The sequence below is a fragment of the Copadichromis virginalis genome, linkage group LG16 (genome assembly GCF_057382275.1).
Source record: "Copadichromis virginalis isolate Kocher_CV1m ecotype Utaka linkage group LG16, C_Virginalis_male_GT1.1, whole genome shotgun sequence".
In the NCBI taxonomy this organism is placed as follows: domain Eukaryota; kingdom Metazoa; phylum Chordata; class Actinopteri; order Cichliformes; family Cichlidae; genus Copadichromis; species Copadichromis virginalis.
In genome coordinates, this window is record NC_140633.1 from 33,908,468 (window position 1) to 33,922,815 (window position 14,348).

Sequence of the window (14,348 nt, forward strand, 5' to 3'; positions counted from 1 at the left end):
CCCTCTTCTCAGCTGTTTCTCTTTCCCTCTTTCTTTCTCCCCTTCTTTCCCCCAGTCAAGTCTGTCCCGTATTCAGTAAGTGAAAATAAAATAAACAATAAAAGGTGAATCAAATGGACCATTACGGCAAGGCTGGGATGGTCAGTTTGGTAAAGTAAATCCGTTGGGCATCTTTCTTTGCCTTTAGACAACAATTCTGATGGCAAAAGAGCCAAACGGGACAGGCCAAAAAAAAAAAAAAAAAAAAAAAAAAAAAAGAAAGATGGTCTGTATTTGTATAGCGCTTTACTTGGTCCTAAGGACCCCAAAGCACTTTACACAATCATCCACCCATTCACACACACATTCACACACTGGTGATGGCAAGCTACAGTGTAGCCACAGCCGCCCTGACAGAGGCGAGGCTGCCGGACACTGGCGCCACCGGGCCCTCTGACCACCACCAGTAGGCAACGGGTGAAGTGTCTTGCCCAAGAACACAACGACCGAGACTGTCGGAGCCGGGGCTCGATTACAAGACGAACGCCCAACTCTTGAGCCACGATCGCCCCACATCCAGCCACTTGAGCTCCACTTCACAGACCCAGAAGCTTTATCAATCTTTTGTATAGTCTCTGCTGTATATCAGCATCATCATTACCTTCTGGTTATTCGCAATGCAATCATTAATTAAATATACAGAAATAACTGAGGAAGAAATCAGGATGAGCACCTGCAGGGAGGAACGCACTAAATTATGTTGAGCAACACTTTTCAAATTAGCATTATTTAAAGATGAAATGGCATATGAATAAAAAGTCAATGTGCATGTTACCACTTTGTTTTGCCCTTTGTGTGTCATTTCACCACAAAACTTTTACCCTGACCTTTTCTAAACTCCCATGACGGTCTGTTGTACATTTAACAATGTTGCTACAGTTGCTCCCTGGTCTCATACTGCCAGGCAGCTTAAGAGACTGTTGACCTTTTCACACTTGCCCTTTATCAACGCGCTGCCTCCAGGTCAGCCTTTCATCAAACAGTACTCAGAGAAACCTAATCACACTGATCTGCTCATTGACTGCCTTATTGGCTCCTTGCTTTCTGTCTTGTAATCAATATGTCCAAACCTGCCCTCCATTCAAGAATGACACTAGATCTAGGGTCACTAGATTTTATTAGATTTTAGACTCCTGCAGGGACGGTCCAGTCACATTTTCAGTGTCTTTGTTACCAGTTTTGCTGTTACTGAAGCAGAAATCCAGACACAAAAAGAGGGCCCTCTTCTGCTGCACTCCTGTCTGTATTAATACTCTTGCCCATTAGCAGCTTTAGCATTTTATAAATCCAATTCACCTCTAAGTATTGGATGACAGCTATTTATGAACACTACATTTTATGGCATCGACTTTCAGCATGCTTTTATTTTGGGCCGAAACAGTTTTCTACTCCATTTGAACACAAAATCAAAGCATTGTACCAAACTGTGTCCTGTCTTATGATTGACGGGAAGAGGTGTCGCCCCTTGCTGAATGGTTGCCTGATTGCTGAGTTTGGCTTCCAGGATTTCCAGAGGGGGCAACTGCAAAGCGTTCAATTAGGCTACATGCCTCACTGCCTCTCTTAAAAGAGCAGAAGAAAATGGATATAGAAGCTCTGGAGCTTTGAAGGTTTTTATTTATTTAATTCAAACGCCTATTAAGGGGGAAAGAATGTCAAAATTGAGATGCCAAAATTACTCTGAAGACTAACTGCAACTGCTGTAAATAACTGTCTATGAATCTTAGATGCAAACCTGGCAGCTTATTTGTGTCACAGTTTCAAGAGCTGTCGCCATTGCTGTGGCACCAGAGTGGAACTGAACTCTGGCAGGGAAAGCAAACATGTTTGTGTCGATGGCAGTTTGCAGTCAGCCTCATCGACAGATAAAGGTGGACTGTGTAAGATGTGGAAGTGCCTCATAACACAGATTCCCACATGGTAGTCAAATTGAATTGCTGTTCACATGCACTCCAGAGTTTCATTTCTCCAACCCCAAAAGAAAACAGCTTTACGCACTCTATGGGATGAGACCCATACTTCGAAAGCACAGTAACTCTGAGATTGACATCAACAAAACATACTCTATATCACTAACATATTAGTGTTAAATTGTCCCGTAATGAAAACTAAAAAAATATTATTTATGTACTTCTTGTTAGTACTGTCAAAAGTGTCCAAAAGGCGTATGTGGTCATTCATTCATTCATTCAAGTCCGACACAGCTTTGGACCATCTGAATACTGCACATCTGCAAATGTAAAAGATGTAACTACTCATACAGATACAAATGATAGAAGGTGTCATTTAAAAAAAATAATGTGGGATCCATGAAGCTTTTCCCACTAGTCAATTCATAAAGCTTATTCAGTGTCTAATCAACTTTAAGGTTCCACAGTTTCACCATCTACTAAAAAAAAAACAAAGATAAATTTCCAGACTGTGCAACTTCATCTCTCAGGAACAGAGTTACATTCCTCATCGCTTTTGTCCTGTGCATTCATTTTAATTTAGTTATGATCTTATTCTTCAGAAAAAAGTATATTGGCAAAATAGGTGGCGAAAGATATCGGTCAAATAAATGAACACTGCCAATCACTGAATTTAACTGAGGTTTCAGCAGCAATTTAATACTTTGGCCGCTCATATGAAAGTTTCTAAAACAAGAGAGGGTAATGAACTCAGCGCAGCTTTCTACCACGCATGTTTTATTATAATTAATTTTAACTGAAGTTTGTGCATTTAGATGAGACGTGGTCTGAGATGAGGAGACAAAACAAGATTTCAGACCCTGGGACTTGCTTCTATAATAACATAGACTGTATATACAGAGATGGACACGGCCATTGTAGAGCATCGAGGTAAGCAATTTGTCCATCACCCTTTCAATGTTTTGAAAGCAGACTTCTATTCCATCATGTCTTTTCCACATTAACTTTACATTTAAGATGTATCTATCTCTCTTCTATATACAGTCCATGTATAACACCACATTGGGTTAAAATGTTATTTCCTTCCTATCTTAACCCAGGATATAACCTAATCCAAGACTTGATAGGAAATTGCTGTAATATGTCACCCAGATAACATGTAATCAACATGCAAAGAGAAAAACACTCATGCCTTGCCCTCTAGACAATGATGCAATCTATCAGAATTGCCTTTCTGCCTTCCACCTGTCTTCTTAGCTTTGTGCCTCATGCGCCTCACAGAGCCAAGCAGGGAGAGCTGCTGGGAAACTGCAATCACAATCATCTCCTTTCAGAGCAAGACTCAGATTGGCTCTCCAGCTGTTTCACCAATTACAACTTTTTCACTGGCACTGACACCAGAAGATCCAAGCAATATTAAAATGAAGGCTGCTTTGATACTTCAATAAAAAATACTCTGTGAATACTGAAGTAGTGATATTGAAGTTATAAAAATTGTCTTTCTAATTAGTCCGTTTTTGTTTGTCTTTTTGTGGAACAGTAAAAATAAAGTGGTGGAAATGGAAGTTGAACAGGGCTTACCACGTTCACATACATCTGATGACAAACCCACTTTCTTATCCTGTCTTTGTTGTTTGTTTCTCCAATTACAATAGTCTCGTGGAATATAAGGAGCTTACATACAACAAGCCAACAATACAGCTGGCAGGGGCTGAGTAAGAGTTGAATCAATTTCAAGGTTTTTTTTTTTCTCATGACTTCATCATGTGGACAGCAGCCAGCGTTGTACACAAAGCTGACAGCTGGATTCATCCTAAGCTGCATTTCTACTGTCTTTCAATAGCAATTGAAATCCTGTTGTAGACTTTCTGTCTACACCCATACATTCTGAAAATGAAGAAGCACAACAACTTGTCTAATATTATAACGCATCAGTAAAACTACAGTCCTTTGCTGTCTCAAACGTTTTGAGCAGTTAAAAAAAATCGGTCAATCATTTGCAAAAAGCTGTTTACTTTTTAATTCCACTCTTAAATATTCTTGCATAAAATTTAATAGTGTCATGTCACCTTAAATGTTTAAGAATGCCATTCTGTATTCCCTTAGAGGATTTTCTGGTGTTTAATTCATGTCTGTTGGGTGAATCTGTGGTTTGTGCATGCACATAGAGCAACTTTGATAAAGCTTCAAGAGTTTTCACAGTTGACTGAATGTCTGAACACCCCTAGAGAGCTTGGTACAGTGTCAGAGATGCCTTTCCATATGTTGGTTTTGGTGAAAAGGTCTTGTTCATGTATTCTCCTGAAACATTCTCTGCAGGGAGTAAGTGAACAAGAGCCCGACTGTTCTGCCCATCTGTCCCACAGTGGGGACTCGCTTTGGTGCCTGGGTGTTTCTCAGGTGAGCACTAATGTTCCAAGAGGTTTTCCCTTGAATTACACACCAGACTATCTCTAAAAGAAGCATTGTTGCTCTGCATGCTTCATTGGAGGGATCCAGAAGTCTGCTGTATTTCAGCTGAACTTGTCATTCATTCTTTGGATGTGTTTGTATTTGTATTATTCATACATACAAAGCCTCTGTCCAGGAATTTCTCACCTTTCCCACACTGGAGGAAATAAATTAAAGCTCTATGAGTAGGATTTGGATTGGCATCCTACATAATAAATAAATATCCCATTTAACATCCTCGCAGCAGCTGTCTGATGTGGGAACAGGCAGGGCTCACTGCCCTTGTGAAACTGATGTTTCTGATGTTGTTGACTTTATGGATTTTATATCTGATACTTAACAGCAGGGTAGGGCTTTGGCTAGTTTATTTATATATTTATTTTCTCTTGGCGAATAAGTTGGGTGATTACTCTCTAAAAATTGAGAAAGTAATGGCTGGGTCAAAAAACCTTTAATATAAATAATTTTTGTTTAAGCAGCTGGGAATGGGACTGAAAAAGCCTTCCACCTCTCCTCAATCCACAAAGCTCCAGACCCCAATTTTTATAACACGGGTGGTAAACCCGCAGACGTACAGAGCCATGCAGCTCTTGGGCACTCTCAAATGAGAACTTACTCTTTGCCTGGCCCTCTCACCCAGGACCAGATTGCCTGAGAAGACTCTGTCTCCCAGAAAAACTGGAACATGTGGCCTGGGAGAAGGATGGATAAGAGACATTTGACTATCAGTGGTCTATACGTGAGATAGATATAAAGAAAGAGAGAGAGAGAGAAAGAGATAGCCTTGGGCACAGAGTATCTTAAGTACAATCACAGTATAATGATTTGGATCAAATTCTGCAGGTTTTCTTCTTGTACCACTGCAACATGAAGCACAGTCCAGGAAATTCAGTTTGATTAACAGATCGGTAGAAAATCTCTGCTTACATTGTGAACCATCATGCAGGCACAACTGATAGAACAGCTGGCTCACTCTGCATTTCCTTGGCATGAGCTGACATGTTGGCGCTCTTACTCAGTAGCTAGTTTGAACTTATTCCAATGAATATAAAAGGGATAAATTTTTTTTCATGCAGGGTAATGGTGGTCTAAATAAAACCTTAGTTAATTGCTCAGTTTATACATGCTAGCCTTTTTCACAACTGCATTTCAGCCTGTTGACAATACCTGCATGCAATAAGCCAAATGTATAATTCAGCTAGATTCACAGATGGTACAAAGTCTGTGTAATGTCCAATTGCTTGCATTTGTTATGTAACTGTATTCACAACAAGCGAGCAGGAATCATGTGTTCTGCCTCCTGCACTGCCTGAACCAAAAGGAGTGTCCAGTAAGGAAAACACATCTGAACCTCACTGTCTCTGTTTGGCAGAGAGAAGTGCGAGAAAGAATGACACAGTGATGTTCCTAAAGCTGTAATTTAAAAGTTACTTAGCCACTATCTATCTATCAATTACCTAACACAACGTACTACAAGAAAAAACTAATATAAATAAAATGTGATCTTCTCAAACTATAAAGAAAGGGAAATTGTTGAAATTAAGTGAATGTCTCTATTTAAAAAATTTCATGATGTGATATTATAGTATATAATATATATTATATCAGAAATCTGTTCACTATTTTATACAGATTATATCTGTAAGGAAGCTGACTAAATATTAACTGATAACTTAAGGGTGTACTTTGAACCTTCACAGACTTAAGGGTGTACTTCTTCCCACTCCCTTTCAACATGTAAATGAATCAGCAGTAGCAATATTGAAATGTATTGACTTTTGTATAGTATTTTTTCTCTCTTATTTTCTTTACTAAATGTACCTGTATATTGTTTACATGTTTGAAATAAATTAGCAAACAAACAAACACAAATGGGTCTTCACTTACAGTATGTTGTTCTCACCTGTTTACATTATTCAAAATGCAAAAACACTTAAACAGCTGTTGGAGGAGGACAAATCCAGTGTGACAATGTGAGGACAGATCCTCACATTGTTTTCTTTTTTTGGGTTTACAAGGAAAGATTAATGAATTTGTAGGTGTTTGAAGATGGCTCGGCCACATCCAGACACCTTCCTGACCGCTCCACTAATTACTACACATAATGTCCCCTTTGTATATATTTACCTAGTTACTGTATATAATGTTTTCTCTCTCTTTTTGCACAGTCGAGGAGCGTGTCACGACACATTTCACTGCATGTACTTGTATAACTATGCACATGACAAATAAAAGATCTTGAAACTTGAATCTTTTAATAACTAATCAGCTTTAATTGATCAGATTTACCAATAATTTGTGGTTCTTTAATTTTTTCGATATGGTAATGCTTTCTAATCCACCCAACACATATTAGCCACTTAAGATTTATCATTAACAATACCTGTAAATAGATTTGTAAGTTTCCTAATCTAGATAATCACAGTAAAGAGAGATAAAACAGACAAAAATGTAATAAAAACAATACAAAAAAGTTAAGCCAAACCCTAACAAATCATGCTGTGAGCATAAGGCAAACACCCACTGTTCCAAAATGCAGCATGTGCCTTTTATCTGCATCGTTCCCCACAGCAGATGGAGTCCAGCCCCAGAGCACTTTTATATCCTGGTGACATATTTCTTTTGATAACAACATGCCTGCGAGGGAATCCAAACAAAGTAAGACAATGGCAATCTGCAGTTCACAAAAAAAGTGTGTGATCATACACTTCAAGACTAAAGCTGGGATAAAGACGGATACGTAACACTTAGGAAGCTCTTTCTTAGCTGTGAGTCTTGCCTCAAGTATATGGGTAGTCCACTAGGGATCATCAGTCTGGTAAACGCTTTATCTTTTGTTACACCTGGCTAATGAAAAATGTACATGTTGGAACATGTAAAATTCAGTCAAAAATAAATACTAAACCATGCAATATATTCAGCAATTTTAGTTATGGACACAACACTGTCCTTGATAAACAAGTACTGACATGCGGAGTCACAAAATGGTTGCTGTGCTGATTCCTAAAATTCCAACACAAATCATAAAATCCAGTCTGGTAAATATATTCTAGTGAGTGCTGAAACTAAAGAACCATATCTAGCTGTTAAAAAGTCATCTTTCCAAAGTAAAAGGATCAAGCCACTGAGGGGTATATGAGGAAAAGTATGGACTTATTAACACTGAGTGAATGAATCATTCTTTATCTATATACTTTGATCCCCCAAACCTTTCATTTTTGCCCATTTCTGTACTGATTTGCATTGCCATCACAAGTCAGTATGAGACATTTTGAGTAATCCAAATGTAACATATGAGCAGACACAACTAATCTGTGTATGAACACTTGATCCAACAAGTGGTAAAAAAAGAACACTTTCCAATAAGTTACAGCTTACATAGTCACATGATGTTTCCTTTCTTTGCTGGAAAATCAATCTTTAAGTTATTTTTCTGGGAAACTCTTAGTAACAAAATCTCCATTAAGCAAAAAGACAGTGATTGGTGCATCCTGGCAGTCGTGGGTTAAAGGCACTCAACAAGTATTCGCAGCACTTTTGAGTTAGAGACTCAGAGACTCACACTCAGAATCTGTTTTCCAAAAACCCTTCATCTCTTCTCAATCCCCCACTCCAACTTCCTGGAAGAAATTTGAATCCCTACACATGATTGGGGACTTTTTAAAGAGAGGTTTTTTTGCAGGGAAATGGTAAAAACAAGTAAACAAAACTAAATCCATGTAATGTTCAGGATGTTCAGAACCTATCTTTAGGATAACTCTGTCTCAAATGTACAGCTCACATACAATTTAATAGCCTGGACCAAAGGAGGCAAGAAAATGAACAACCATGAGCAATAGCCCCGGGCAATGCATGCACATTTATTTCTCCACCAAAGCCCAAGGGGGGGCAGTGTCACAATTGTCCTCAATTTCCATTTTCTTTGCAGCTGGTTTTAATGGCCACTGAATGCTGGATGTAATGAGACAAGCAGAGACTGTAACATATAGCCAAGGTGAGTGAAATTAATTTCTGCTCCTCAGAGAGAACTCTACATTTTCAGCCACACTAGTAGTGTGAGTCTAGAAATAGAAACTTCACTTAGTTGGTCCATTTGTTCATTAATCTGTCAGTCAAACACTTCCAGGGTGATGTCTCTGAATTGACTCGACTCACTCACATATATAGAACATAAGGAGCTAATGACATTGATCTACTGGCTATAAATGCGTCACACTTTCAATTTGTTCAACATTTAATATCCTGACACAGGACTGCTTTACAGCTCAGCATATCCCAATGACCTTTGACATATCCTGCACGGGTGGTGTGGATGGTTTCCCACAAATTTATATTATGTCACTGGCAAGTATGGATGAGGTCATGTTTGGATGTGCAAGCATGTGGAGAAAAAGGAGGTTCACATGCTTTCTTAAGCTGATTATCAAATAATTCCCTTTAGCAATTTCACCATAAAACAATATTTAATATATACAGTCTCTTCAGTATACCTCTCATGCTGCATTTGAACTGTCACTTTACAGTCTGCCAGGGGAAGTCCTTGTTTGTTTCTGCATTGTCCGTAAGCTTAGAACACGGGTATATGAAACAGTTCTCCACCTTCTGCAGGTTCTGGTTGGAGCAGACCTTCAGAAATGGAGAATAAGGACTATCATGGTCACCTGCATGCAGCCAGACATGCCCGTGGTCTGACAAAGAATCCGATTTAACAACAGGAGATTTAAGGCTAAAAAAGAATTTTCTGTTTCCTGTTGTATTATGAGCTGCTCAGCCATTTTAAATGCCCCAGAACGGGTCCTTTCATGATCCAAATCACCCCCTGTATTTATTTTTCCTGCAGCATAAAAGAATCTAACCGTGTATGCTGAGAGCACAAACATCCCTAAAGATAAAGTTTGAGCTGACCTATAAACTTTAATAATATGTAGAAGGTTGCCCCACCTTCAGGCCACACTTGCTGGCTATGAGACCTTTTTCACATTTCAGTTACTTCTGTTATCTGTTATGCAACAACCTCTCCTGTCTGACAAGCAAAATCTTTACTAAACACCTCTATACTACTAGGAAGCATCCCAAAAGTAAGCCCAAAAATTCTGATAGCAAAGTCACTTTCACTTGTTTCACATCAGGAAGTTCTATTGAAGGCTTCGACATTAAACGTTAATACTTGCACTGACATCTTTGACTATATGGGTTAAACTCCCATAAATCATTTAATTAAGTGGATGCACCCGAGAAGCCATTTATCCTGCTTTTTGGTTAATTCATTTATCCAACATGGTGTCTGCACTAAAGGAACACAGCTACCGATCATATCTCTAAACTCTGCCTGCAGGTATCACACCAAGTGACACAGAGTCTCCGTGTCATTTAAATGACTTTCAACTTTCTCCACGTGGCTCGATTTTAAGTTACCGTAACTTATTCAAGCAGCTGCAAACTTCCAGATAAAAGTTCTATGCGTGTTTCTAAGTCTGGTAGTTAACCCACAGTGGGATGAGTAACAAATGCATCCTCAATCAGGCAACATGGACGAGATGAAGAAAAAGAAATTCGCTCCATCTCAGTCTTTGCTTACCTTTCCCTCCACTGAGTATCTCCGAGTGTGCTGCACTGCTCCTGCGCTTTGATTCATGTTTCAGCACCGCGGACAGCTCCAGAAATAAAAACGATCCAAATCAGTCCGCAGATCGACAAACTGTAGCTGAGACTCCGCACAGACACCAACTGCCCGATACTTCACCGCTTTGCTTCAAGCTGTTTACTGGTTCGTCGTCTTCCCTGCGACACGCGTGGCTTCTCAGCCAATGATGCCTTGTGCGTAAAGACTTGCTCCGCTGGTGCGCCAGCTGTGAGTGCGAGCGGGGGACACAGCCCACTTATCCCTCACTCGCCAAGATAACATAATAAGCTAGGAACAAGCTGGTAGTCGGACAATAAACATAAATATTAAAACTTATAATCCAGCAAAAACATGCTTTTTTCTGATAAACATAACCCGATACTGGACTTGACGTGACGGGGTTACAGGCACCGGAATTAAGCCCTTTCTAAAAACTGAGATAAAAGCACGTCTTTGCATGGGGAGATTACATAACATGATAAAACTGATTACAACAGCTTCCTGCATGTTTACAGAGCTGCACATCTGCATAAGACATCTATATTCGTTTTTTTTTTAATTTACTTTTTTCTAGCTCCTTTATTTCACTTTCTTTTTCTTTTATCTCATTTTACTTAATTTATTGAATTTAATCTATTTTGTTATCTGTTATCCAAGTTTGTTTATTTTTTGCAAGAGTTTTGACTGCTGTAGTGGATGAATTTGCTCACTGTTGGGGGTAAATAAAGTATATTTTCTCTTTCCAATGTTTTTTCAGCATTTTTTATCCACCCTTGGAAGCCAGAGCCAGTGGCAAGATTTTGAAGTGGGCCAGTCAATCATAACTGCATTACTTTGATTGTAACTTTATTTTAAGAATATTTTGATGCTGAAAATTTTGTACCATTCATTATATTATCAGGCTTTAGCAGGACTTTTATGTCAGTACAGAGTAACCATTTTTGACTCAGATTGCAAGACAATTTTCAGGCTCTTGTGCACTTTTCATCTAATACATGTGTAAGAGCATGGAGCTCCACAGGAATCTGATAATCATGCCCGGTGTTTTCTGCACCAGATTTCTAAACTGTATTTCTCTCTGATCAGACTCCCCTGCTTTGAATACCATTTTTGGTTAATAAGGCAGAAAGAATTCAGCATGATTCACACACAAATCCTAACTGACGTGTTAATAATTAAGAACACAGGTACCCCAAGTTTACAGCATCAGTGTTGAATGAGTACAAAACTGTTTGTGTTCAGACACAAAATAATGCCATTTGTGGGTTTTTTATGTGAATCTTTTTTGCTGTGAGCCTGAAAACACACAAAGAAACGACATGAGCAGTTTTCTTTTGATGCCTCCAGATAACCACTCTTTCATCTTCACGATAAGAATCTGCTAAATAAGGACCTTAATGTAACAATCTCTGACTTCATAAAAGCTGCTTTCAGCTGCTGCCTTATTGACTGCCTCAGCGGGTTGCCCCACATGTTGATCTGGCAGATTTTTTTTTTTAGACCAGATCCCATTCCTCATGCAGCCCTAAAGAGATTTGTATCTCCTCCACAGTCAGACTTATTTAGCATTGCTGAAAATGCACGACTTCGATGTATTGTGTGCACATTTTGTTAGCCTTCGCATATTTAATGCCGTTAAGTTACTTTTTAGCAAACATCTTTCACACTCGCCCCGTTCAACATAACTGGCAGAAAAACTGTCCCACAGTATGATGCTACCTCCCCATGCCTTCATCATTACTCCTTGGGTAGCTGTTGCCAAATAATTTTTCCTCACCTGACTGTAAAAAAAGCTCTCTTTTTTTCTTTGCCCATGTGGTCACCTGCAAACTTTACATCAGTGACAGGCCCTGACACGACAGGCCCTTTGTTCTTGGAAAGCAGTCTGTCAGGCCACAGTGGTGTCAGACTAGCTTGACAGCAGACGATGGCACTAATGCTCCAGCATGGCAGACTCATGCTTTGGTGGCTGTTCTAGACCATCCAAACAAATGTTCTCTCAGGGAAGGATGTAACTTCTAAAACAATTTAAGTCTGATGACAATCTTTATTTATTGTATTGTTTAAATTATTTTAATAAATGGCTCCAAGAGAGTTTTCTGGCTTGTAAGATGTCCAAACTTCTTTCTCAGATCTCTGCTGAGCTGCTTGGATATTTCATTGTACTGTGTGTAGGTCAGTCTTACATGTGCAGTGAAACAGAACCATTTTTGATGTTGACCAGGAGAATCTATCAGCTGTATTCAGCTGTGCTCACTCACAGAAAGTTAAGAGGCTTTGGCACTGACAAGTCAAACGTCTGAGCACCACTGAATTAATAATGGATGTAGATATATTTTTTGACATTGTTTATTTCATAAAACCTTAAATATAAAAAAAAGTGCAGTTCTGGAGTTTTAAAAAAAATGCATGTTTATATGAAACTAAGATTTCACAGAGATCATTAAAAGCCCAATATTGTCAAAACCTTCATGTGCACCTTTCATGATGGCATATAAACAGCCAATCAGAAGTGACAAACTGCTTTAATAAGGAAGGATAAGTTGGCATAAATCAGGCCTACACAGTATGTGTCGCTGAGTAATAAAGACTGTCAAACAATTGTTCTTTTTTTTATTGCCACTTTTGAGGCATCTCATAGAGCATGAAGAGTCAGGACAGGTGAGAGAAGAGACAGTTTACTTAGTTAAGTGGAAAGACAATGTGAGAAAGACGTATCCAAAGGAAGCAGGTAAAATCTTATAAAACTAAGACAGGCAAGATGAGTCAAAGGCTGGCAGAAACAAAAAATAGGGCTGCGGTTGAATTTTCAGTTTTGCTCAGGAAAGTTTCTAACATGTTGAAGTGAGCTGGAAGTATCACTGTGGCAGCTGTAATAAGAGCTGTCTAAATTCTCTGAATACTTAGGCAAGGTCCTTCACTGCTTCCTTCATTGCTTCCTTATCTGGACCACCTTTATGAAAGGAAATGTAATTTTGTAGAATACAGAAATGTCCGACTTCTGAACAGCATCTTCACTTATACACTAGATACTTGATTGAGGCTCTTTTAACATGAATGACTTTGGGCTTAAATGACTAGCACCAGCACATCACATGTACCCCAAAATACTAAAGACCAGACTGGACTTCGAGCACCTTGGAGTCTGTGCCTCTCCACTCTTTGACTGTGGTTTCTGAAAGAACTGTAACATTTAGTTTAATCTGAAAAAAGAACTTTGGACCACTGGGCATCAACTTTTTCACCTTAGCCCAGGTGAAACACTTTTGTAGGGGTGTGACAGTTGTAGCTCCTGTCCTAAAGACATCTTTGTGTAGTGGCTTTTGATGTTCTGACACTCCTTATGACGTTCTCCCAAGTTCTTGGATCACTTTTCATGAGAAACCTCTCAAAGCTGTGCTTGTTCCTGGTGCCTTTACATCTTTGTTGAATTAAATTACAAACAATAAATAATATGCTTTTTGAATTTTGAATGCAGTCAGATTCTCTGGGGTTCTTTTTGTTCCTAAGCCCTTATAAATTCATCACATCTGTCTTGACCTTGATGAAAAACATCATCATAATTATTTTTGACTGTTCGACCATAACCAAGTGACTCCAGTGGTTGGTCAGGTGGTGCAAAGTGATTGTAGAAATACTAGTAAAAATAGTATCAGGTTAGTGTATACCTACATAACAGCATCACAAAGGCAGCTATGAATCATCAGGGATAAACCAATGACAGATCTTGCTGATGAGACTCGACGTGAAGCGTCTTGATTATATGTATGTCCACGGAGACAAAAAGCCAGGAGATAAACCCCTGTGGAGTTTGTAGGCTGGTGATAATGTGGGGAGGGTGGAGGAAAGCCAGCAGGGAGGAAAGATTTAACCTTTCAGGTGAACCTCCTTGAACATGCTGAAGGGCGTGTGGATATATGGAGATGGAGGGGTGTGCAGTCGCAGGTCTGAGCGTCATTAGAAAATATATCAGCTCTAAGAATGAAAACACACTTAGATGTAAGATGTGGATGAGAGGAACCATGGAGATGTCGTGGAAATCTATAGGAAATGTATTATTTTGTACAGAAGAAGCCAGTATAGACAATATTGTGTAAAAAGCAATAAATAATCAGATAAATGTAAATTACACTTGACATGTAGTGCACCTGTGCTTATTTTCATTATAAAGTAAAGCTGCTCATTGTCACTTGTATGTAAATGTATATTCTGAAATCTAAATTAAGATCCAAAGCAACTGGCAGAAACTGAAACTAAACCACATGAGGATAGTTTTTCATTAATAAGAAGACCCAAAAGCATCAATGCAGCTTTAATTTATGCTA

General features: G+C 38.9%; 1 protein-coding gene across 1 annotated transcript in view; it reads right to left on the bottom strand.

The window, feature by feature from the left end:
- LOC146691170 (inactive dipeptidyl peptidase 10-like) overlaps positions 1-10,132 on the bottom strand; it is a 146,406-nt gene extending 136,274 nt beyond the window's left edge. The window contains exon 1 of the mRNA XM_085434456.1: positions 9,979-10,132. Coding sequence (XP_085290582.1) covers positions 9,979-10,035 — 57 coding nt within the window. The 5' untranslated portion in view covers positions 10,036-10,132. The remainder of the gene's footprint in view (positions 1-9,978) is intronic.
- Between the last annotated feature and the right edge of the window lie 4,216 nt (positions 10,133-14,348).